This window comes from Corylus avellana, chromosome 2 (assembly GCF_965113065.1).
Source record: "Corylus avellana chromosome 2, dhCorAvel1.hap1.2, whole genome shotgun sequence".
Classification (NCBI taxonomy): domain Eukaryota; kingdom Viridiplantae; phylum Streptophyta; class Magnoliopsida; order Fagales; family Betulaceae; genus Corylus; species Corylus avellana.
The window spans coordinates 31,572,026-31,597,689 of record NC_142491.1 but is presented as its reverse complement, the minus strand read 5'-3'; the positions used below and the strand labels follow the sequence as shown (position 1 = coordinate 31,597,689).

The 25,664-nt window shown below is 36.0% G+C and overlaps 1 protein-coding gene across 3 annotated transcripts; it reads left to right on the top strand.

Annotated features, from left to right (window-relative positions):
* The first annotated feature begins 5,357 nt into the window (after positions 1-5,357).
* On the top strand, positions 5,358-24,574 carry FPA (RNA binding protein). 3 transcript variants are annotated; one of them, XM_059579370.2, is made up of 7 exons: positions 5,358-5,892; positions 10,724-10,969; positions 11,426-11,512; positions 11,811-12,206; positions 12,333-12,802; positions 13,497-14,857; positions 24,190-24,574. In XM_059579370.2, exons 1-6 carry the CDS (start codon positions 5,605-5,607, stop codon positions 14,854-14,856), a joined length of 2,847 nt encoding a protein of 948 aa, XP_059435353.2. In that variant the 5' UTR covers positions 5,358-5,604; the 3' UTR covers position 14,857; positions 24,190-24,574. The 3 variants fall into 3 exon arrangements, with proteins under 3 accessions (XP_059435353.2, XP_059435352.2, XP_059435354.2); XM_059579369.2 differs by having other exon boundaries at positions 11,811-12,802; XM_059579371.2 differs by lacking the exon at positions 10,724-10,969 and having other exon boundaries at positions 11,811-12,802.
* Positions 24,575-25,664: the final 1,090 nt, after the last annotated feature.

Genomic DNA, 25,664 nt, shown 5'->3' with positions numbered 1-25,664 from the left:
ACGTGGGATATCTCAGTTGACTGACCACGAATTTGATATGAGCATGTCTACATTTTTATAATCACTTAGTAACTGCTTTATTAACTGATTTATAAGATGCGTTGTATGATATGGTACACCGGTACATGTGGTATAATGGTCGTGGGCTTACTATATAGACTTGATTTTATGGTCAAATGTGTGTGTAATATATAGGCCATGGATCCAATGGTTGTTTCGTGACTGGCATGACCTTAATAGGCGATCACTACAGGACAAACATCATTAGTAACGTGGGCCATCCGATATCAGACTTGGTCGGGCTGCTAGTGTTATGGACGGTAGCATATAATGGATGCAGCACCGACATTGTATTATAGGTCTCTCAGGATAGTGTCAACCCTGTTAAGAAGGGTAATATCTTGAGTAGACTATTCATGAACGTTATGACATATAAAGCATTAATTTTCTTGCATTAAAGTACTTAGGCCATTGTCACTGGGAGTACACTACTTCTTATCAAACCAAACGTTACTTTCAAGGTGTACTAGCGGAGACAACACCTCTTTTTGAATATTTACCAAGTACTGCACGTTTATTTCTGCCTAATAAAATGGAGCTCATGTCATACCTAGTTGTGAGGTTTACTTACTAAGTCTTTAGACTTACGCTGTTATTACTCTTATAGGAAGCCTGTTTCTAGAACTCAAGAGTGGTAGGGATGCCATTGCAGACTTTACTTTAGGATTTTTATACTGCTATCAGGTTTGTTTTACCTTATTGTTAGATGCTCCATGTCTTGAGTTTGAGGATTACACATGTCCATTCGATGATTTAATAGTTACTTAGATTTATTTTACTTTCCTACGTATTAACTCTGATAATGCTTAGAGGGGCAATTTCCCATTTAACCACAAGTTGGTTTAACTGGGGTAATTGACAGTAAGCCTGCCAAGTTAGCCAAGGCCAATTTTGGGGGCGTTACATTATGATAGTTATGACCTAATTATAGCATTAGTTTTTTACATTAAAACTTATAGACAATTGTCGTTGCGATTACACCTATACTTCTTAAACACCAAAACTATATTTTTACAATGTAGTAACAGAAGTAACACTTAATATGCTTGTGAAAATACATTTTTACTTATGCATATAACGTGAGCTCATTTCATACTCAATTGTAAAGTTTACTTACTAAGTCTTAAACTTGCACATTTTTTGCAGCTTGTTAGGTTGTCTGTTTTAAAATGAATTTTTACAGGGAAGAAACCAGGAGTCTGCTTTGCAATACTAGGATTGATTAAGATGATTATTACGATTAGAAGCTTCAAGTCTATGATAATACTTGCATACTTTATGATTTTTAGATATTCCAGATCTGTCACTTTCACATTTCGCTTACATTTACTTTGAGTATGTTATATGTGTGATCCTTCAGTTAGCTACCAATTAACTGAATTGGAGGACTTTCTCGTAACCCTACCAGAATGGTTCAGTCCAGCTTTGGGGGCGTTACACGTTTAATGATTGCAAACTCTCTATATTTAAGGATATAAGGGTTATGAACTAAGATATTGTGTGATAACCAAGTTACTCACACCCATAGTCATATTCAATATCATCCTATAACCTTTCACATGCATAGTAAATATGATGAATTTTTCTTGTAATAAGTATGCAAAAGATATTTTATACGTCATATGTCATATGCTTAGAATAATTTAATCAATAATTTTTTTTTTAGTATATATATATATATATATATATAACATTGAATGTCAACATAGATATAAAATCATTGGGATTTGGGAAACAATCCCCAACTTATAAATCGTTTGGAAGCTGAAGATTTAGCTTTTACTGGATGCTTTTACTCTTGGTCCAATAAACAAGTAGAGGATGATTTTGTTTCTAAGCAGCTTGATCGAGTTATGTCCAATTTTAAGTGGATGACTTCTATTGGGAATACATTAATTAAGTTCAATAAAGGAGGTATTTCGGATCACTCACATACAATCATTTCAATTGGAGAAGTTCCAATGTTTTGGTCCTAAACCTTTTAAATTTTTTAACTTGTGGGTGGAGCACAATGATTTTCTGAATTGGATTGATCAGTGATGACATTCTGAGGTGCCAAGATACTCTATGTATCGACATTATGTCAAGCAGTAAAAAGTATTTTGAAATAAAAGAATTTGGAGGATTTTGGTGGGTTGGGGGCAGAAAATTTTACAGGTTCAGAAGGATCTTGAGAAAGCTCAATAGGAGTTCATGGCTTCTCATGATAGTGTTGATTGTTAAATGAAGGAGAGAGTTAGAATGCACAAACACTTGTCTATCTATAATGCTGAGGATAATATTTTGAATAAAAAATTCAGGGACAATTGGTTAAATTTGGGAGAAGGTAATAATGTGTACTTTCACAAAATTATCAAGGTTAGGAATTCAAATAACCTTGTTAAGGCCTTAAGGGATGATAATGGTAATATTATGGAGGATATCCATCAAATCAAAGAAGTTGCTATAGAGTTTTATAAAAAGCTTCTTATGGATGCTACTCATGTTTTTATTTATTTTATGAGACTAAGAGCATTCCTATTGAGTTCTTCAAATAAAAATTAAATTTGAAGAGAAAAACTCACTTTAAAAAAAAAAAAAAAAAAATTGGAAAACTACTTTTAAAATAAGCCAAACATCAAACTCACTATATCTTCATTTACTTTAGTTAAATATTATTATTTTTTAATTATTATGATTATTATTTTTTTGTGCTTGGTAAACGAGAGAGAGAGAGAGAGAGAGAGAGAGAAGAGAAATGGATATATAAGCTTAAAAAACTAAATAAGTTTCACTTTTTGGCTCTTGGTATTTGGAAAATGTTGTTAATCAAAGTTCAATTTGAAATGGAGTAGAGAGCTTGTTAAATGACTCTTTAGAACACTCACATTGGATTAGCCATATTGCACTTTTATACTAAATGGCTAAGCAAATGAGTAAAAGTGCCCCCACATGATCAGATAAGCCATTTTGCATTTTAGATGCACTTGTGTACATTGTCATGCTACATTTACTATTATATGGATATGTTAACAGTGCATGCTACATGTAGCATGCACTGTTCACATATCCATATAATTTATTTACTATTTATCTCTTTCCCTCTCTTTCTTTAATATTTTATTATTTCTTTAAATTTGGAGAGTTTTAAAATGAGTCAAACATCAAACTTACTATATTTTTCCTTTACTTTAGTTAAATATTATTACTATTCTTTTAAAAAAATTTTAAATTTTTTTTTTTTTATTTTGGTTCTTGGTAGATGAGAGAGAGAAGGGAAATGAATATATAAGCTTAAAAAACTAAATAAGTTTCACTTTTTGGTAGTTGATATTTAGAAAATCTTGTTGATCAAAGTTAAATTTGATGGGCAGAGGACTTGTTAAATAACTCTTATGTGAGTTTTTATTTTTTTATTTTTATTTTTTAAAAAAAAACCAAATTTGAAATGAATGCTCTAAAGCAGCTTGTCCAGTTGGTTCCAAAAAAAGTTATCTGCTCATGCATTGCTGGTATGGCAGCTGAAGTGACTAGGGATGAAATTAGGAAGATAATCTATTCTTGAATTCTTCAAGACTAGTAGGCTTCTTAAAGAAGCAAATGCAACCATTCTTACCCTTGTCCCAAAGAAGAAGAATCATTCTACCATGGGTGACTACAGGCCGATTTCTTGTTGCAGTTTGATCTTCTAAAGTATTGCAAAATTATTGCTAATCATTTACTGCCGAGTCTTGATGATATAATTAGTGAAAATCATCACTCTTTGGTGCTTTTATTCCAAAAAAGGAGTATTGCTGAAAATATCCTCCTTGCTCAAGAGTAAGTGAGTGGATATCATAAAGAGAAGGGGAAATCTAGATGTACTCTCAAAGTTGACCTCAAGAAAGCTTATGATTATGTGAGTTGTGACTTTTATTATTCATTGTTTAGCTTGTTTGGGTAAAGGAATTTATCACTTGCCCTCGTTACTCCATTTCTTTAAATTGAGATAACAGTTTACATGATATTTACCATGTCAACTACCAAACAATTAAAGTTATCTATAAAATATTATTGCTTAATTTTTTTTTTCAATTATATGGCGTGTACCACTCATGTGGACTGTCATGGTGTTACTCATAGGGATTGTTACATGAGGCTGTGAATGAATTGTAGTAAAACTAAAAGTGTAGTACCTCAAACATTTTTTTATAATTATTTATTATTTATTTTTAATTTTTTATAACAATTTTTGAAAGCTATATAATAATATTTTTTTTTGATATATCCACACAAAGGAAGGGAGAGAAGGGACTCGAACAAGTGACCTCTGTTTCATGAGGTGTGGTTCATAGTCGATTGAGCCACCCTTTAAAAATGAAAGCCATATAATAAATTCGTTGCACAAATTGTTTTACTTAGTCTCCATTTAAATTAACAATATGTAGTTTTGATTTGGATTCAGATTCTAATCTTCTTTTTTATTTATTTATTTTTATTTTTTAAATGAGTAGATTTTCTCAAATCTCATTTATTATCTTTGAAATTAAATGATTTAGATTTTACCATATTAATATTTTTTTAACATATTTAATTTTAAGAATTCAATAAAAAAAGATATGAAAACGATAATATCCATAGAGTGATAATTTGGGTCGCTGAACAAAGAGTAACACTCCAAATTAATTACTCTTATTAATTAATTTCGAGAACTTTATGCTCATGTTTCGAGTGGCAACCTCTTGTGTGTGGCATGCCATTTAGGGTTTGTTTGAAATTGTGTTTGAGGGACTTAAAAGTATTTTTAACACAAAAAAAGTTTGTCTAAAAAAAAAATACTCGTTTTGTAAAAAAATTGAAAGCGCTTAATCTGTTTGTGATTGCTTTTGAGAAATAAAATTTTTTAGTCAAAAAGTAATTTTGAATAAAAGTTTATTTTTAAACTTTTTCCAAAAGTGCGTTTTGACAACTTTTAAATTTTTTAACTCTTAAAAAACGCTTTTAATTTTTTTTATAAAATGAGTATTTTTTTTTCAAATTAATTTTTTAAATATTAAAAACACTTTTAAACTCATTAAATATAATTTCAAACGGACCTTTTAGCTGTTCGCACCACCAAATAACATGGATACGGTGGTTCTGTGGTCGCGATCCATTGAATGGTCCACCTACCAGGCTACCACCATGACGTGGTCGAGGCCATTATTTTAAGAAATTTTATTGAAATCTAATTCCATTATAGATGTAAGACGTGTCCGTTTAGGCTTTTGAAAACCGAAATACCGTCTTTTGGAAGAATTTTACCAAACGGGGCATTAAAACGTCGCGAACTTTAAACCGTGTTCAAACCTCACGACAAAAACCCTATCTCTTTCTCTCTTCCTTGAAACTCCGATTTATTAATCTCTCAGGCGCTCATTTCATAACCATCCTCTCTCTCTCTCTCTCTCTCTCTCTCGCCAAAAGTCCCCAAATTTTCTAGGGTTTTTCTGTCTGAAACAATCTTGGTCCTGTTACAGATTATAGCAATCAATCTCCAAATCACTTCACCAAAGCCTAATTTTATCTCTAGGGCTTTCGATCGCAATGCCGCCACCGAACAAATTGAGCAGGGTGGGCAGAAACGCTGACTCGGACGAGTCGGAGATGCCGTCGAACAACTTGTGGGTGGGGAACCTGGCGAGCGACGTGGCGGACTCGGATCTCATGGACCTCTTCGCGCAGTACGGCGCGCTCGACAGCGTCACCTCCTACTCGTCGCGGAGCTACGCATTCATCTTCTTCAAGCGCATCGAGGATGCCAAGGCCGCCAAGGAGGCTTTACAAGGCGCCGAGCTGCGTGGTCACCCCGTCAAGATCGAGTTCGCGCGTCCGGTTTGTTCTGATCTCTGCGTCTCGTTAGGTTTATCTGGTTTTCGTTGTTACTTGGTTTATGGATTTGTGAGTTTGTGTAATATAATTTATTCGAAATTTATGATTTCTGCAGTTTTATGGGTCTCAACTTTCATTCCCTTGAGTTCCTTCTCAGATCCCTAAACGAATATTTTCTTGGGTACGATAATTTGGTAAATCAGGGAAGTAGAATGCAATTTTACTAATAGGGACCTGGATTTTGCGTTAAATTATCGATAAATTTAGAGATAAAAGGGATCAAAAATTTATTTTTTCTTAAAATGATATGAAATGAAGAATTAAAAAAAAAAAAAAATTAAGTTGCGCATTCATTGACACAGCAAACTTCAGTTTTACGCTTCTCAACCCGAACTTCATTCTCAAATCCCTGAAGAACCTGATCACTGGGAAATGGGTATTTAGGTTTGATCCAAATGTTAGTTGAAGCGCTATTAGTACAGTAATTAAACGTTATGATTTAGGAACACAAGCGAAGAGTTTGAAATGAAATGAACTTTATGTAATCATCAATTCATTGCGGATCACAATGAATAGTTTCACAAACCCCAGTTACATTATACAGAAACCGAGAATGAGGATATCAAAATTGCTACTTCAAGGCATGACTCAGACTCTGGTAAACAGTGGATGGGATTTCTAAATGTGAACAGAAATATTAAAGTTTTTACTCAAGAACAGCCATACATGTTGACACCAAACCTAAGATTAACATATACCACCGTGCAAAGTTTAAAACACGTTCAAGATGCGTGGGAGATAATCCCTGTTCCCAACTTAATGAAAGCAATGGATATAATGATGTTTTGCTCTGATTATGCAAATTTAAGTATCAGGAGTTGTCTATAGACTACTAATTATTGTCACCAGGAGTCGGAAACTGAACTTAAGGTCTTACTGTTAAATTCGTTTCAGTTTTCAATTTTCTATTGGTAAAAATGTTGTATCAATTTCAATTAAGTGTAGAAGTAAGTTGTGGTTTTCGAGTCCCCTATATCAAACCAAAGGTAAATCAACGCTGACAGAAAAAGGAAGACACTTTGAAACCAGAGGCTTTCTCTAGTTTTATAGCAATTCATATGAATCTCAAGTCCAAATAATTTTTTTCCCCTTCAATTAAGTGGTGTGTGCGCTATTTCCGTTACAAATTCCCAATAGTGGGGACCAATTCACTGGCTCAGTGGCTCATATTATTTGGGAAGCGAATGTAGTGAGGATAAATCACATAAAACTTGTGATTTTGAATCATGAACGATGGGTTTTGGGTTATGCAGGTTATAGAATGTTGTGAATTCTGACTTTAGTATCTATGTTTGAACCTTGGGCTTCAAATCCAGTCTTGAGCTGATGAGTTTTCATATACAAAAGACACCACCATGCTGAGTTAGCCTTAGAAGTTTTGTCAAACCTTTTGATGTGTGCTTCACTTTGATGCCTATAATTGTTCTTGCCATAGGGTTGGGCATTAACCCCCCAACTATCGACATAACCCTCATTTTTCGAGCCGACTCGAGCTGCTTGGCCGGCTCCTGACAAGCCTTAGCTCGGGGTTGGTAACATGATTTAAATTTCTCCCTGAGTTGGGGCAGATTTTGTAATCCATTTTCAGAAATTCTGAATTCTGACCCGACCTGCATATATAATAAGCATTCTAAATACACATTCTTTTAGTGAACCCTAACCTAATCTAACTTCAGATTTCTCTTTCTCTTCATTCTTTCTTTTGTCCCCTGCTGCTACCTTTGCTTTGGTCTGATCTCTTTACTGCCGTCTCTCTCTCTCTTAACCTATTTTTGTCCAAACTATTTCTCTCATGATATGCCTTTTGGTGGATGACTTGCTGCTATGATGGTGCCTTGATTTGTTTTTGAAATTTAGTTGGCAACATGTGGATGATATGCATTTTGGTGGCAGCTAGAGCCTGACATAAAACCCGAATTTCGAGCCGAGCCGAGCCAACTACTCTTGGCTATGCTCAAAAATTCCATACAGTTTGGCTTAGCTTGAAATTGGAATTCCAATTCCGATCCTTGGTCGGAATTCTAGAACAATCGAATACTAACCTGAAGGGGTCGATAACCAACCCTACTTGCCATTTCAACAGAAACATGATCTCGTTGCACAAGTATTATTATTTTTGTTAAGTAATTGACATATATCATTAAAAGTGTAAGGCGCTTCTAAGTATATATGAAGTATACAAGAGAAAGCACCTAGTTAGAAGTAGCAAACAGAACAAGAAAATCAATATAACTAATCGTCAAAGGAGAACATAAGTAGTTGTCTAAAGATACAAAGTTTTGAAGAATAAAGATTTAATTTCTTCCAATTTTCTCTCAAGGTCCTCAAAACTTTTGTCATTCCTTTCCTTTCATAAACTTCATTAATTATGGTATGTTCACTTATCACAAATATTATGAGTAAGGCGCCCCTTAATATAACTAATCATCGCACCAATATTATGATATGTACAACAATGAGTTCAACAAGGAGCTAACTTATCACCAAAAAAAAAAAAAAAAAAAAGGAAGGAAAAATTAAAAAATTAAAAAAGAAAGAGTGTGCGAAAGGGCAATATGGACTTAAATTGAAAAAAAAGAAGGAAATGTTCAATTCATAGTTTAGAGCATCCTTTCTAATGTTATCTCATCATAAAAGAATGATTGCATGATCCGTATATGTCATGTCGTGTGAAAAATGTCAATCACACTTGCACTATACTTTAAAAGGATTAGTCATAATTTGAGCTCTTTGCATTCATTTTATATGATTCAGTTCTATCTAGTAAACACCAATGAGGGACTTAACACATTCCCAAATAATGTCTTCGAAATTCAATATAATCCAATATGGGAATTCATGGTAGGTGTGCTATGCCTTAATCGCGGAAGAAATGCCTGTAAAAAGGATTAATAAAAAATATTTTTGACAAACTAGAGTCTCAATGAGAGTTGCATCAACATTAGTAGGACCAGAGGGTACTTTTATCTAATTTATATGTTATAGATGATAACTGTCTTTTGGTGAGTATAAGACATCTTCATTTTACCATCAATGAATCACCAATATGTGCATAGTTTCTTCCTTCTTTTCTAGAATAAGCAACCATGGTTTGCTAATATTCGACCTATAGTTCTAGGAAATATGCAATAAATGGTTTGCCAATATTTAGCACTAACTTTTTTATATGACCTTCAAGTTTTGCTTTAACATGTCTTTTATCTCCAAAATACTCCTCTGAGGGCTTGATGGATTCTGACCTTCAAGTCTGGCTTTAACATGTCTTTTATCTCCAAAATACTCCTCTAAGGGCTTGATGGATTCATTTTAAATCAGGGAGTTAAAAGAAAGAAAACAAAAAAGAATTAGTGAAAAATTTTGCCTTATACATCTTAGATAGTAAATGGGGAACACAGCGAAGGATATCCTTGATTTGGGATCCATTTGTGGCATGAAGGGCTCATAATCCCTAGATGCTTCTTGCACTTGGTCATTTTCTCCCATATGCTTGACGGTTAGTATCTTGATGTTTCGTCTGGCACCACGAAGAACTCTCTGATCTCATGACTCATAAATGGCTAAAGTCCTTAGATGTTGACTCTCATTCAGAGACTTGCTTAACTTTTGTCTTACAACAAATAGATACTGTGCTAATCATCCATTTGATGACAAGACTAACATGCAAGAAATTCAATTCTTCACAAAATTCTGTTGAAAAAAAGAAAAAAAAAAAGGAAAAAGCTCATTGCTTAGATTGTCATTTCTTAGATTTCCTTCCTATTCTAAATCTTTTTTTGCTTCCATACTTTGTCTTTTGTATGATACACGTGTTAAGATTAGCTTTCTTTCTGCGGCTTTTAGGCCCATGTGTTTGCTTCTCTTAACCTTTTCACCAAGTCTCCTTCTGTGGTTGCAAGATTTCTGAACCTTTTTCACCCACTTGTGTGGTAGAATATGTAGACGAGTTCTAAAGGTTTGAGGTCATAGACGTCTCATGTGCTGCAACTATATAGTGCTAATCTAGTTCCCCAAGGTCTTACGTACCTACGAACACGGCTGATGCTGGTTTACTTTGTGTTCTTGACTTTTTATACTTCCTCGTTTATGTGAAATGGTCATTTAAATGTTTAGAAGTGATTTTAACCCTTGCAAGTACTATGATTTCCTTTTAATGTTGTAGGGGTTCTCTTGTATATATATTTGCAATAGGGTTGCGCCCCTTTGCGCTTTTTTCAATAATATTCACATTAATTAACAAAAAAAAAAAAAAATTTTCCTTTTAATGTCAATCAGATTGATTTCTTGAATATACGTAGCTATTGAAGATGCTACATCAAGTTTTGTTTTGTTCTTTTCTTGAATATATGTTGCTGTTAAAAGTTGCTGTCTTGGGATGCCTATTCGGGGATTTTATAGAATCTTATACATATGAAAAGCCTTGTAACCAGTTATATTAATTTTTTTATAGGCCTCCATGGCCTTGATGCTTGACCCAATGGCTAATGCATCAGTAATTTCTTTAGGATACGTGCATCTGCCAGTAAAGGCTGATTGAGGCTCTTCGTTAATTGCTCACAGTTTTGTAAAACCAGTGATTTTTTTTTTGAGAAGTAATAATACCAGTAATTTCTTCTCTCTATAGCATGTTATATGATTTTATTTTGGCACCAAGTTGATCTTTTGTCCCCTTATCTTGTAGCTTTTTGTTTGATTAGTTTTTCTAAATACTGGATTTAGCTATTGAAACGTGCGATCTTGTGATGCTTGTGAATTTTCTTAAAATTCTGCCTTTCAGGCAAAACCTTGTAAGCATCTATGGGTGGGTGGAATTAGCCCAACAGTTTCAAAGGAAGAATTGGAAGAAGAATTTCTTAAGTTTGGTAAAATTGAGGATTTTAAGTTTCTTAGAGACCGCAATACTGCATTTGTCGAATTCCTACGATTGGAAGATGCTTCCCAAGCCATGAGAAACATGAATGGGAAGCGTTTAGGTGGTGACCAGATACGGGTGGATTTCCTTAGGTCGCAGCCCTCAAGAAGAGTAAGTCTCTTGTTCAGAATTTTCATTGTCTTTCCTATGAGATATTGTGGCTGTCATAAGATTCATCATAACAGCTGTCATCATGGGTGATTCTGAGTAGGGAGAGAACTTGAAAATTGTTGCTTGGTGCGTACCTGCATGAAGTTTGTTCTCACTACTCAATTGAGTAATAATGACATCCTCACCATTGAAGCCTTGGGGTCTGAAATTAGAAATACTAAAAGTTTTTCACTTCGTATTGAATCAATTTGTTTTTTGGTGTAAGCTTGATGGTAAGGAGTGAGTTCTGTATTGATTACATAATGTCCTTCATGTGTATCAAAAACTCTGTAGATTCCACGAACAATTTTCTTTCTAAGATGCTGTAGATGTCTTTGAAATTTCAATTGCTTCACTTTGTTTTTTTTCTCTCGTCATTTTGAAATGAGCTTATGTGTCCTGTGTTAATGTTTACAGGAACAGTGGCCCGATTCCAGAGATGGGCAGTTTCAGGGCAGAAGCATGGGACCTGCTGATCCCCATTTAGGTCCTAAAAGGCAATTGGTGAGTTTCAACCTCTGAACTCTGTTGTACTGGATATTGCAAACTGTCTGTATTGATAATGTCTCCAAGGCCATGCTTCTCTTGTTGACCGCTTGCATCACATGTGGTCTATCTTACAACTTAGTGGTGGACTAAATCACTGGTTAAGTCAGATCTAGTCTGATCTTATCATTGGTTTCGTGGGAGGCACTTGGATTGCAGATGTGTGATTTGCTTATATGATTGTAGATGGAAGTATTCTGCTATACCCATCTTTTTCAATTCAGTAATGTTCTGAACTTTTGTTAATGCGTTTCAGAATCCTCTGTCTTCTGGGGGGCGAAAGGGAGATGGTCAACCCAGCAATGTTTTGTGGATAGGTTACCCTCCTTCTATTCAGATTGACGAACAAATGCTCCACAATGCTATGATTTTATTTGGTGAAATCGAGAGAATTAAGAGTTTTCCTTCAAGAAACTACTCCTTTGTGGAATTTAGGAGTGTGGATGAAGCCCGACGTGCTAAGGAAGGGTTGCAGGGCCGGCTTTTTAATGATCCGCGAATAACCATTATGTTTTCGAGCAGTGAGCTGGCACCTGGCAAAGATTACCCTGGTTTTTTTCCTGGAACTAAAGGGCCAAGGCCAGAGATGTTTTTGAACGAACCATCATTTCGACCTGCACAATTGGATTTGTTTGGTCATAATCGTCCTATGGTATCAAATAATTTTCCTGCATCATTGCAATCTATGCCTATGAGGCCTTTTGGTCGTCAAGGCAGTCTTGAACCTCTGCTTCAAGGCCCAGAATTTGATGATTTGGCCACGCATCCTAATTTTCAGGATGGTAATTTGAAAAATATGATGGGTCCAAACTGGAAAAGGCCACCTGCTGCAGCTGGGATGCTCCCTTCTCCTGGAACAGGTATTATACCGTCCACAATACCTATGTCTGGTGCTTGGGACGTATTTGACATAAATCAATTTCAAAGGGATTCTAAAAGGTCGAGGATAGATGATGCTTTGTCCATTGATGACGTTTCTTTTCCTTTGAGAAAACTTGACGATCGTGGGTTGGGGTTGGATCAATCATATGGGTTTGGCCCAATAGCTGATGGAGGTCCCTCTGATTCTTTAGCAAATGTTCCTGGGAGGAGTAGCCTCAGTCCTGTAGGTGCACGGGCCATGGCTGGAGGACCTGGTCAGGGTCATGTTGATAATGATTGCATTTGGCGTGGTATTCTTGCTAAGGGGGGAACACCTGTTTGTCAAGCTCGTTGTGTCCCTCTAGGAAAAGGAATAGAGACTGCGCTGTGAGTATAATTCTTCCTTTTCTTTCTTTATCATTTTCTATTTGAATTGTTTAGGATGCTGTACTAATCTCTGCTTACTACATGCCTCAGCGCTAGCATACCCCTTAGGTATTTGATCATGCACATGATTGTTTTACGTGAGAGGTCTTTAAAGAGTTTGGGTCTTTCTTCATTTAAATTAGTATGCATTTTATTATTATTATTATTATTATCATCTCATTTCAATAGGTTAGAGCTGTATATAATTAGTTGCTTTTTAAGATGTAATAAGTTGGAGCATAAGTATTTTTCTAAACTATGTAGACCTCATTAAATTGACTGCAACTTTTAGGGAAGTTTGTAACAGCATTATTATTTATCTGATGTTCTCACATATATATGAGTAATGAATAGAGTGCATATGTTGGTAATGTAAAAGAAGTTTCCGATTCATTTGTTTGATTTATATTTCTTTTGAACATTATAATGCCCTTCTTTTTAAACCTGTCTGCATCCTTTCCTCGCTGGATTGTACCCTCCTACTTGAGACCTTGTCAATTTATCGAAGATATGCTCTCTCTCTCTCTCTTCTTATTTATTTATTTTTTAAAAAAAAAACCTTGATGCAAACTGCTTTTGCCATAATAATTTTGTATGTCTAATCCGATTATGTGTCTCTTAGCTCTCATTTATGTGAGAATTGTTGGTTTTGCAGTCCTGAAGTTGTTAATTGCTCGGCCAGAACAGGATTGGATATGCTCTCGAAGCACTATGCTGATGCCATTGGTTTTGATATTGTTTTCTTCTTGCCAGACAGTGAAGATGATTTTGCTTCATACACTGAATTCCTCCGCTACCTAGGTGCAAAAAGCCGTGCTGGTGTTGCCAAGTTTGATGATGGGACCACGTTATTTTTGGTACCTCCATCAGATTTCTTAACTAGCATTTTGAAAATTGCGGGTCCTGAACGTCTATATGGTGTGGTTCTTAAGTTTCCACAACAAGCTCCTAGTGGCACATCCATTCCTCAACAATCTTATCTTCCTATGCCTTCATCTCAATATATAGGTAGACAGCAGATTCCTCATACTGAGTATGGTGTAGTCTCATCGAAGGAGGAACAAGTTTTGCCTATTGATTATAACAGGGTTTTGCATGAGGACTCGAAGCTTCCTCCAAAATCTCTTTTGCCATCTACGAGTGAGTCCCCTGCAATGCATTCAGCACTTCAAGACTACAATTCTACAAATCCACTATCAGTGTCCCAACCTGGAGTGACGTTAACACCTGAGCTTATTGCTACTCTAGCTTCCTTACTGCCTGCAAATTCACAGTCTTCTGCTTTAGAAAGTGATAAACCTGCATTAGGCTCATCATCTGTGAGGCCTTCAATTCCACCTCAAGGTGCCCTAGATAAAGGGACCCCATCTCGAGACTGGAAACAAGATCATCAAACTTCTGACCATATGAGTCATTCGATGCAACAGTTGAGGACTCAGTTTAATCCTCAAGTACAAAATCTTTCCCAGTATCAGCCTTACCAACCTGTTTCAAGCATACCTGGTCATTCTGCCCCATTGGTATTTGGTAGTGCTCAGATCCAGGATTCTTCTGTCAGCGTGCTGCCACAGGGTGCAAATATCTCTCGGCCTTTGAACCAAAGTGGACAGCTTGCTGCTTCTCCTCAAGTGAGCCAGCAGTATCAGCATGAAATTCCTCCCAATAGTCACAGAGGCTATGGGATGGGTCATGGAAGAGAGGCTTCTGGCTTATACAGTTCACCACCTTTTCAGCAAGTTAACGGCCCTTTAACCTCATCTAGTCAGGCTCATGGTTCTCTTCTTTCCCAGCCACCAACATTAGCTGCTGAAAAAGTGAGCTCAGAGCTTCCCAATCAGGTACAACAGCTTCAATCTGCACTCTTTGGTACTGGGCAGGGCACCCCGGATGTTGAGGTTGATAAGAACCAGCGCTACCAGTCAACACTACAATTTGCTGCTAGCCTCCTCCTCCAGATACAGCAGCAGCAGCAAACGACCACTCAGGCAGGACGAGGTTCTGGAAATCAACAATGAGGTAAGTCCTCCCTCCATGAGTAATATGATTTAATTCAATGGATAAATCCCTTTTTAAGAAAATATCTTCTGCTCAAGTGTAGATTTGATTTGTTTTTTTTTTTTTTTTGATAAGTAATGATGATATATAAAAAAAGAGCGCAAAGGGGCGCAACCCATATACACGGGAAGTATAAACAGAGAGCGCCTAGGAGGGAGAGAAATGAAAAAGAAAATCAGAGAAACTAATCACTAAAGGAGCTAGCCAAGCGGCCGTCCAAGTTCTTTTAAGTTCTATATATATATTTTTTTGTTGTGCTTGCTTGTGGTGAACATTCAGGGTCATGAGTTCTTTTATTTTATTTATTTTTTTTTAAATTTTTAAATTTTTAATTTTATTTTTTATAATTTTTAAATTTATAGTTTCCTATCATAGTTTTTGGACCGATTCTTCAATGGGGAATTGAAGTATTTATGATATGATTTATTCTGGCTGTAGAAGGCTGGTGATATTATGATTTGAAGTGAATTATTATTGGATTTTAGTTTTTGATAGTAAAAAAAAAAAAAACTCTGAATACTGGTGCTGAGATGAATGTGGTACACTTGGAAAAAGACCAACATTTTGTGGTTTCTTTTGAAGTTATAAGAAATATTGTACGGTGGCTAGAATGAGAGAGGTTCTAGTAAGGAGATGATTGGTAAGTAGATGTTATTACTGTAACTTAGAATGAAGTGGTTTCTTTTTGGGAGAGTTGTTGATTTTCGTAAGGTTTTGAGTGGGATTGATATTTTGATTTCTCATCTGGACATTTGAAGAGGAAGAAATGCAAGCTGGTCCAACAGTTGGATCAGAACATAATAGTTTAATGCTTTAGGAGCCAGTGATGGTTGGGGTTAACTTGTTAAATATTCTATGCCTCTTTGAACTGGAATCAAAGTTGGCCCCTGTTCGTGAAAGGCTGACTTTTGATCTTTTAAGTTGTGGGATTTTGTTCTGTCTTGAGTATTTTAGAATCAGCATGTTACGTCTTGGAGTAGGTGATAAGACAAAAACGACTGCTGCCCCTATTCGTGAAATTTATTATATTGGAGATGTTTGAAGCAATCTTGGTTGATGCAGGATTAGAAGTAGGTCTAGTTTTCATTTTGTAATTTGATTTGAGGCTTATAATATTACCAAGAATTTGGCTCTAGAAAGCTAGAAGAGGTGGGATCATAGATATCTAATGTGTTCAATGACTGGTGAAGTTATTTTTTTTGAGGAACTATGTACTTTTGGGATCCATGTTTAACTAGGAGGCGTTGATGAATAATATGCCTGTTGAGTAGCAGTTTGAATAATTACTTTGTAGGGGAAGTTGTTTCACCCAGTGGTTTAATTCCATATTTGATCTAGTTTTTTAAGCTTATTGTAAATATTTAGATAGATTATGTTTGAAGCGTCTCGGCAAGTTGAGGTGTCTTTTTCTTTTACTCGGGCAGTTCTTTTATCTAGTTAGTTTCTCTGGCTAGGCATATAGCTTATGGTGTCTTCTTCTTCCTTCTGTTCTCTTTGTTATCAATTTTGCGCAAAATGCGGGTTGTGTTTGGTGAGTTAAGTGTGTAACACTAGGTGTCAAGATGCCTGACTTGTTCTTGTGGTCAGTGTGCAAGTTTGTATGTTAATTCGCGTTTGCCACTCTGGTGTATCGTGTCAAATTTGTGGTGTGTCTGAAGAGACGACTGCATGGTGTAGTGGCTATCTCAATCGTTCAGTACTATGTACTTGATCTAGCATGCTTTTTGGTGATTTGTCTTATCTGATGGGCTTGCTCTCTTTTATTGCATTTACTATCAGCATTTAATGCCATTGCTCGAAGAATATTATTTATCACTCTTATTTGGTCTATTTTATAAAAAATTAATTACTGCAATTGCACTCGTGTCTCTAGTGGCTTACACTTGTAATATTTAGCTTATGAGTGGCATATGGACCTGTTTTTTTGTGATGCATCTGTGATTGCTTAGTACCTAACTTTAGGGTGAGCGTCTCATAAACTTGTTAATTGTTGTGAAATGTAACTGCACTTTGAAAGGGTTAGTTGAACTTAATTTTTGAAGACTATTTTGGTATGTTTAGTAAATTTTATGTTTGTAAATAGAGACGTATGGGTATTCACCTCTACCTCACCAAACTATGATTGGGGCTGCCTTTTGAAACATGGATGAGTGTCGTGTGACCAGAAATTCCCCACCCCACCTTTTTTTTTTATTTTTTTATTTTTTTTTGGCCTTTCAAGTAATATAAAAATGATGAAAAACGCTTATATTAATTGAGGAGTTTTCGGAATAAAACCATGCGGGCGGGTTTTTGAAGTTTGAACATAAAGATTACATAATATATTCTCACTTGTTGTGATAAGTCACTTGGGGTGTGTTTGTTAAAGGATTTTGGTCCGATACTGTAGGAAAAATTGATTGATGTAAAAAAAAGTAAGAATATTTTTTTTAAAAAAAGTGAAAAAGTAAGAATGTTTGGTATGAAAAATTGAAACTTTTTTATTTTATAATGATTTTTTTATTTGGATAGTAATAAAAAGTGATTGATGTGATGTAAAAAGTAAGAGAATGTTAGAAAATGAAAAAGTAAAATGAATAGTAACGAATCAAAAATCGTTTAGTAAACGAGGGCTTAGCCTTGGTGCCTCATGAAGCATCATGTCTAAGGTTCGCCCCCTTTTGAGTGCAGACAATTTCTTGTGGTCACGCCTATGGGCGAAAGCCTGATCTTTACTTGACTTGTGTGGAGAGGGCGCTTTGCATGATGTTTCGGGCATCTAAGTTGGGGCAAAGTCCTAGACACCCCGATTATCAAAATATATTCTCACTTGAATCAAGTTATAAATATGATAAAAGCCTATCCTAATCATTCCACAAATATGGTATACGAGGAGCTGTCTTGACTGAAATGTAACTTGGTAAATTCAACCCGTCAATTTAGGTAATCCTATTGATTTGTGATCTGTAAGCTACAAAATGATTTAGAAATTAGAGGAAGAAAAAAAATGCTTCTTGTATGCAAAATATTCTTAAGAACCAAGAAATTGATTTTATTTTGCTGTTTTTTCCTTCTTTAAGGTCTTCTATTTTTTTTTTGGTTATTTTATGGTTTTTAGTCTTCACATGTGAATTTATTTTGCTAATTATTTTTTTAGATTTCAAACTGTCATAAAAAAGTGTCACGTCAGCCCATTCTTTCACTTAAGTTGATTTTGTATGATGAAACTGAAAGGCTTTTTTTTTTTTTTTGTTGTTGGGAAAAAGAAGAACACGGGGGACTAATTTCATATGCAAAATTTTCTAGGGACAAACTTGCAATTTGCTTTTGGGTTTTTTTGGTCGGAAAAATCAAGTGAGAAATGAAGTTGCTTGAGATCATGTGTTTGTAGTATTAAAACTTTGCCCCGTAAAACTAATGGTTCCACATTTTTGGTGCTAACATTCTAATTTTTATATGCCATCTATTTTTTTTTTTTTTTAAATTTTAAATTTTTATATGCTATCTATTTAGTTTAGTGCTGGTTGTCTTTTTCCTCCTTCTGCGTCAAATTTCAAGAAAAGATATCCCATACTCTTTATACCGTAGGATGATTTGTGCTTGCAAAAAGATGCTTGGTTCAGTACTTTGGAACCCATTTTATTGAGTATAAAGAGTATAGCGTACATGGTCAATATATAGTTCTCGTGGGTAGCTCAATCGGCTTGGATCACACTCATTAGTTTGAATCTCTCATTCTCCTTTGCTTGGGGTCAGTTACTTCTATATAAAAAAATTATATAGTTAATCTAATCCCAATAAGAATTACTTGTATAAAAAAAATTATAGTCATTCTTTTTTTTGATAAGTAATAAGAAGTTTTATTAAAAAGCGTAAAGGCGCCCCAAGGTACACTGGAAGTATACAATAGGATCACCTAACTAGAAGGAGAAAAACGAAGAAGAAAATCATCATAACTAATCGAAACAGGAAAGACATGCGCAACGGTCCAAAGATACAGAGTGTGATGAAGTCAACTCTATTAGGTCACTAGTTCGAATCATTTTTTCCCCTTTTTGTTGGGGCCAATTATTAAAAAAAAAAAAAAAACAAAAACAAAAATTATAGTCGTTTCCAATTAACCAAGAATTTGATGAAGTCAACTCAATCAGGTCACTAGTTCGAAACTTTCTTTTCCTTTTTCCTTGGGGCCAATTACTTATAAAAACAATATATATATATAGTCGTTCCCAATTAAATTTAGAATGTGATGAAGTCCATGTCACTTGTTGCATGGCCTCTCACTTCACCTAGGCAAAACAATTTGGATTCTAACTAAAATATTGTTCTTTTTGATAAGTGGATTCTAACTAACATGTTAAATTGTGGGATGCAATAAATTTTTTTTTTTTTTAAATATGACTTTTTTTTATTAAGTAATCAAGATATCATTAAAACCGTAAGGCGCTATCAAGTAAACTGAAAGTATACAAAAGAAAACACCTAGCTAGAAGGAGAAAAAAGTATAGGAAAATAATAATAACAAATCACCAAAGGAGAAACAAAAGCAACCGTGCAAAGATACAAAATATAAAAAAATAAAGCCTTAATCTCACATCTTCACCTAACCCACCCTATAAGAAGTCCCGTTGAAGCTTCTCAATACGATTAGTAACACCTGCATGGAGAGGAAAGAGAGCAATGAAGTACATAGATAAATTGGAAAGTGTACTCTTAATAAGGGTGGCCTTAACACCCTTGGAGAAAAATGTCATTTTTCAACTTGCTAGCTGACACTCAATCTTCTCAATAACGCTGTTTCAAATAGAATTGGCCTTGTAGAATGCCCCCAAACGGAAGACTAAGAGATTTCAAAGGCGAAAGGGAAACCCAATATGCCATAACCCTAGCCAACCCGTCCACATCAGCAACATTACCCACAGGAACCAATTCTGATTTAGCCAAAATTGACCTTTAAGCACGAGACAACTTCAAAACGTAAAACAAGTACCGCAGTTGATGACGATGAGTTAGGTTAGCCTGACTAAAATCAAAGTATCATTTGCAAGTGCAAGATGAGAGATATCAAACTTTGTCTCTACAGAAAAGCCTGATAACAATCCCCCACTTATTGCAGCGAAAATCATCATACCCAAAAGCCTCGATGACATTGACAAACAGCAGAGGAGTCAAAGGGTCCTCTTGTCTCAATCCACGGGAGCTACAAAAAAATTGGTAGGAGCGCTATTAACAAAAATTGAGAACCGCTATAATGTGGAAATATGATGAGCAATCCAAGAATATCACTTCTCTCAAAACCAGTTGCAAAGAACGCATGACTCCCCATATCTTAATCTACTATCAAAGCATGCATTTGTAACAAGAACAAGATCTAGAATTTGCCTACCTCGGATGAAAGGATCTTGCGACTTAGAAACAATCTTATCCAACACCATCTAAAGTTTGTTTGCTAAAATGTTAGCAATAATTTTGTAAATGCCACTTACAAGACATTTTGAGCGAAGTCTTTGGGATCAATAGCCCTTGAAATACTCAGAACAAGGGCGATAAAAGTAGCACTAAGGCTTCTTTTGAACTTACGTCTATAATGGAATTCACGAAAAGCCTTCATAATGTCTTCTTTTAACACATTTCAACAAGCTTGGAAGAACGCCATAGAGTAGCCATCAGGGCTCAATGTCTTGTCACAAATTTATAACTTTCACTACCTTCAACACCTTCCTTTCTTCAAATTTTCTCTCCAACCAATTAGCCTCAGCCTCATCAATCGAATCGAAGGAAATGCCATCCATTAAATGCTGCTAGCTGAATTGCTCGATATATAACCTTTTATAAAATTGGACAATCTGCTCGCTAATCCCCACCATTGTTTAACTTCATCCCCCCAACCCTTTCACTTTAGCTATATGTTCTCAAATTTGAAGTACTTATCTCTCCTATGAAAGTCACCATAATGAAGGAGTATCAGAAAATTATCCTCCTATGAGAGTCACCATAATCAAGGAGTATCGGAAAATTATCCGAGAAAAGTCTAGGAAAGTCTTCATTGGGACAAGCTTGAAAAATGAGTTTCCCAAGCCGGTGATACAAGGAATCTATCAATCTTGGACCAAGAGGGAGACTCATGATTGTTCAACCAAATATAAGAACCACCAACAAGAGAGAGATCTATTGAACTCTGATAAAAAATGAAGTCAGAGAACTCCATCATAGCTAGGCATAAGCTAGTTGCTCTCGATCTCTCGCTAGGGAATTGGCTGACATTAAAATCATCCCCAATGCACCAAGGCAAGTTCCACCATCGGAGCATGCTAGCCAATTCATCCCAAATAATCCTTCTATCCCTATAACAATTAGGGCTATAGACACCTACAAAGGCCCAAGTGAAATGATTTTCAACGTTTCTAAAGGAAACAACCAAAGTGAACTCCCCCACATACTTGTCGATCTTTTCCACCACTCTCTGATCCCACATAAACAAAATGCCACATGAAGTACCTCTAGAATCCAAACAACAATAATCCAAGTGATGGCAACCCCACAAACTACACACTACATTTAGAATTTTTTGATAGATAAGCAAAGAAATATCATTAAAAAGTGTTAGACGCCCCTAAGCAGACAAGAAGTATACAAGAAGGAAACCAAAACAGAAAAAGAAAAAAGAACAAAGAAAACGGCCGCAAAAACCCAACAGAAGAAACACCAAGAGACCCACAATAGAAACCCTAAACCCGCAAAAACACCCTAGGCTACATTACAACATTGCAAGAGCTCTCTTGCCTTTTACCCCGGCTAGAACAAACCCCTTAGCATTTCGAGACATAACTTCCATCCTGCTTTCTTCAAACAAGCAATGTCAGCTTTTCAATCTCTGGCTAAATTTCTCAACCTTAAGCATTTGTCCCCCTCATTCAATCCTGTCACATTCCAAGATAAGATTTTAGGATTCATTAGTAACATGAAGATCCACATTAAAATTCCAACCTTAACTCCCTATTGATTTTGCTGCCACAATTAGTAAAAAAAAACCCGACACCTTTGGAGGACGGCCTGCTTCAGTAGTTATCAATATTGCCATAAATTGCTCCTCGAAACCCTCACAACACAATGGATTTCCTTTGCACATTGCAAAACCCAATTTGAATGCATGGACTTGCAACAACTAGATTTCCTACTACAACATGGGAATAGGTTTTAAGGGGGTTACAAACTGAGGGGGTTTCGTTGTTGAAAGATCCACAATGCAACATGGAACCGAGTCCAACGTAAATTGATTACTCCTTTCAACACTTTCCAACTCCAACCCAAACACAGTCGACAAAGTGACTTCTCGCTAGTGGGATTGACTTCCCACTAAAGACTCGAGGAAGAACCATCATCTATGTAGGAAACTTAACCACAATTGGGTCTAGTGTAAACCGAGTAGCCGACAGGTTGTGTTTCGACCACCAGCAAGAAGGAATATCGGAGGCTCCAAAACCAAAATCGAGACTTCATGCTCCTCGGCTAGGTCTTGACCATGGGATTGAGACAAAATTGCTGGTGAGTTCTGCGAAGGCCTACCGACGGGTCCCTTACCATTCTAAGAACTCACCGATATTTGGGAAGGGCCATCGGCGAGGTTTGGCCTCCCCATCGATGCAAACACCTTTGTCTTGTTGAGGATTAGGTCTTGGCAGGAAGGAATACTAGTGTTGTTCTTGTTGGAAGGTTCATTGTGCCTCTTCGGGCTTCTATCTCCACACGACAGTGGACGGTTGCAACTCTTCAAAGCTGGATCCGTCGAAGGGCAATCAGGTTGTGGAAAACCAGGGCTCAACCTCTAACCCAATCCTCCTCCTCCTTCGGCCTAGATTGAAGTGCGATGGTACGATAGTCGTACCAGACAACGCGATAGAACCATCGGGGGTAGTAGCTGTAGCAGACCCATATGCAATGCACGACACTGTAGGATGACGGGGTTGACCCAAACACGTATCCTTCACTAAAACTTAAACCAAGGGCTGGCCCGCGCACTGTTTGCGAGAAACCTTGGGCTTAAAGAAGTATTTGGGTTGAGTACCCCCAAAACCCAATGACTATATAGAGGATGTAAAGGGATAAAAGCCCATTGTATGTTAAGTATGAGAAATGCTACAGGAATTCTCAAATTCACACGCTCAAGTGCACACTTATTGACGTTGCAGTAAAAATCATTATTGGATTTGGATAAATCACTATCGAATTTTGAATTCAATAGTGATTTTTACTGTCACGTCATTGAGCGTGCACTTGATAGTGTACGTAATATTTCTCTTTAAATGTAGTGTTAGTAAAAAAATGAGTGGGATACTCTGAATAACTATCTTAACTAATTGGTGCCTCAATCTGTAAGTTGCAGTCACGAAGTCTTTTGGTGGAACATAATGTTATGCATAAAATTTATAAGTTTGATTTGAGTATCTATCATTCGATCCAATCCAATCTGGAAAACACCATCGCCAATCTTAGAAAGGATATCGATTTGAATAATCTTACCTTTAATTTTGGGAAAATTAACTTTCGCTTATGTTATAGGACTTCAATTTAATAATTTCTATATATCTAATGCAATGAAAATAAGAGTCCACAAAACCACTTGAAAGTGGGAGAGTGGCGACTATAAAGCTTGTCCCAATAGGGTTTATTAATACTTTTTTATTTAATGGGTATTTTAACTTCGATCATGGTTCACGATTTACTTGCCTTGACATTTGAAATGACAATAAAATTGAATATATAACCTGTTTCATCAACGCGAATATCCAGGGCATGATGTACGACCTTGTTAATATTATATACGAGTTAGATGGAGTCAACCAAACCCTATTAAATCATCAAGTTTTACTACAATCTTATCTCACATCTGCTTATTTTAGTCTTACGTTGTTGAAACCTTAACTACACATCTGGGAAACAAAGGCAAAAACCCAAGAAAAAATAAACATGCATAGGAATTACGTTATCCAGTTCTTCCGACCTGCCTACGTTTTTTTCAATCCGGTGGCATTCTTGTTACGGCTAAACCGTTTCGAGCACGGTATTAATGGAGGTTGTCTGTTTATAGAAGAAAGTGAAGCAAAAATAAATAAATAAATAAATAAAGAAAATAAAGGAAAATAGAAGGAATGCTGATGTGGTAACAAAGTAGTGATTATTTAAAATGTGTTGCTTATTTGGGTTGAAGTAATTTGAAGGATAATTAACGTGTTATTGACTCCAAATGACTAGTTTTCTTGTTTTTAGTTGAAAGAGGTAGCTAACGGCGTTTATTTATGTTTGACAACGTGTAGGTGTGCTTGGGGATTTCTTTTTAACAAATCATCGACGAATTGAATTTTCAAACGAGCTTGGCTTGACTCTGCTGGTTTCTCATCATCGCCACGCTTACCTTTCATGGGGGGCAATTTTTATCGACTTCAATGGAACTTTGTTGCTTTAGAAGAATGTACAAAATGGTCTTTTTGTAGCTCTTTCTTGTTGTGTTCTATTTGTTTCAGATTCTAGCATTCAAATTAATCAAGTTGTTTTACTCTCTCTCTCTCTCTCTCTCATTTACAAGTACAAGTGTAATTGAATTGAGTAGCTTGAAGAATCTATTAGTAAGGTTAGCTATTTCTATAAATGGTAAGAGGGGCCAGCTGTTGGTTGACTGGCTGTAGCTTTAAATCCTTTCAAGGGAAAGATTTTATTCATTTCAAATCATAGAATTCAGGACGAAAGGTTTCCGGGTATTCCCTTGTTTCTTAGTTTGAAGTACGAACTTAGAATTATCATATCAAATGCGTTGGTATTTAAGGGTGGTAATTCGTGTTTGGGGCGTGAGTATTAAGATTATATAGGTCAATTTTAACCTAACCCATTTAATTAAATGAGTTAAATCTTTTAACCTTAATTCGCTAATTTCGAAGTACCGGCAGATATCACTCTGATGCTTAAGTCAGTGAGGTATTCAAAAGAGAATACAATAGGCAAGAGAGTGAGGGGACAAAGGTGTGCTTATCTCATAATAGGCTTCGTCACCTTTACTTATAGGACTTTCGGTGTTATGATAAATCTGTTTAATATGGCAAGGATTGGAGGTCAAGGGTCTGATATGGAAGATGACATTCTGATGAATAGTTTTCTTTCTGGGAATGCTAGAATGAATCATTTCCTTATTGAACCAATTCTAAATAGATAAGACTGTCAATGAGAGGATACCCTTTTATAGTCCTCTTACTATGTGTCTATTGGGCATGTGACTGAGGCTCCCCCGAGAAGGGTTGGCTCATAGAGTGCGGTCCATTTTGAGGGCAAATAGATTTTTATGTACCCATGAGGTAACAAACTTTATTAGGCTTGAGTTGAGTGACCCTTAAGAAACCTCTAGCAAATGGTATCGCCACTATCAATTCATCACAGGCTTGCACACATCTTCTCTCAATTCGATGTTGAATGAATTGGACCTTATGCAAAGCACCCTTTTCATGCCTATATATACACACAAAGAACTAGATAAACTTTTTGTGAACTATTGAAGCTATTAGTTTGATCATACAATTGGTAAGAGTCATGGGTATACTTCTTTCATTTCCTGCCCAGATGCCCAGACCTCTACGCTATTTCACCAATGATCATATAATTCTTAAATAACCTTCCTCTCATAGTAAAAAAAAAAAAAAAAATTGCCCATGACTATGGCTGCAAACAGTTGGAAGCTTTCAACTTCCTTTTTTGAAGTTGCAAGATGATTCACAGGATCCAAAATGAATTTAATCCAATTGGA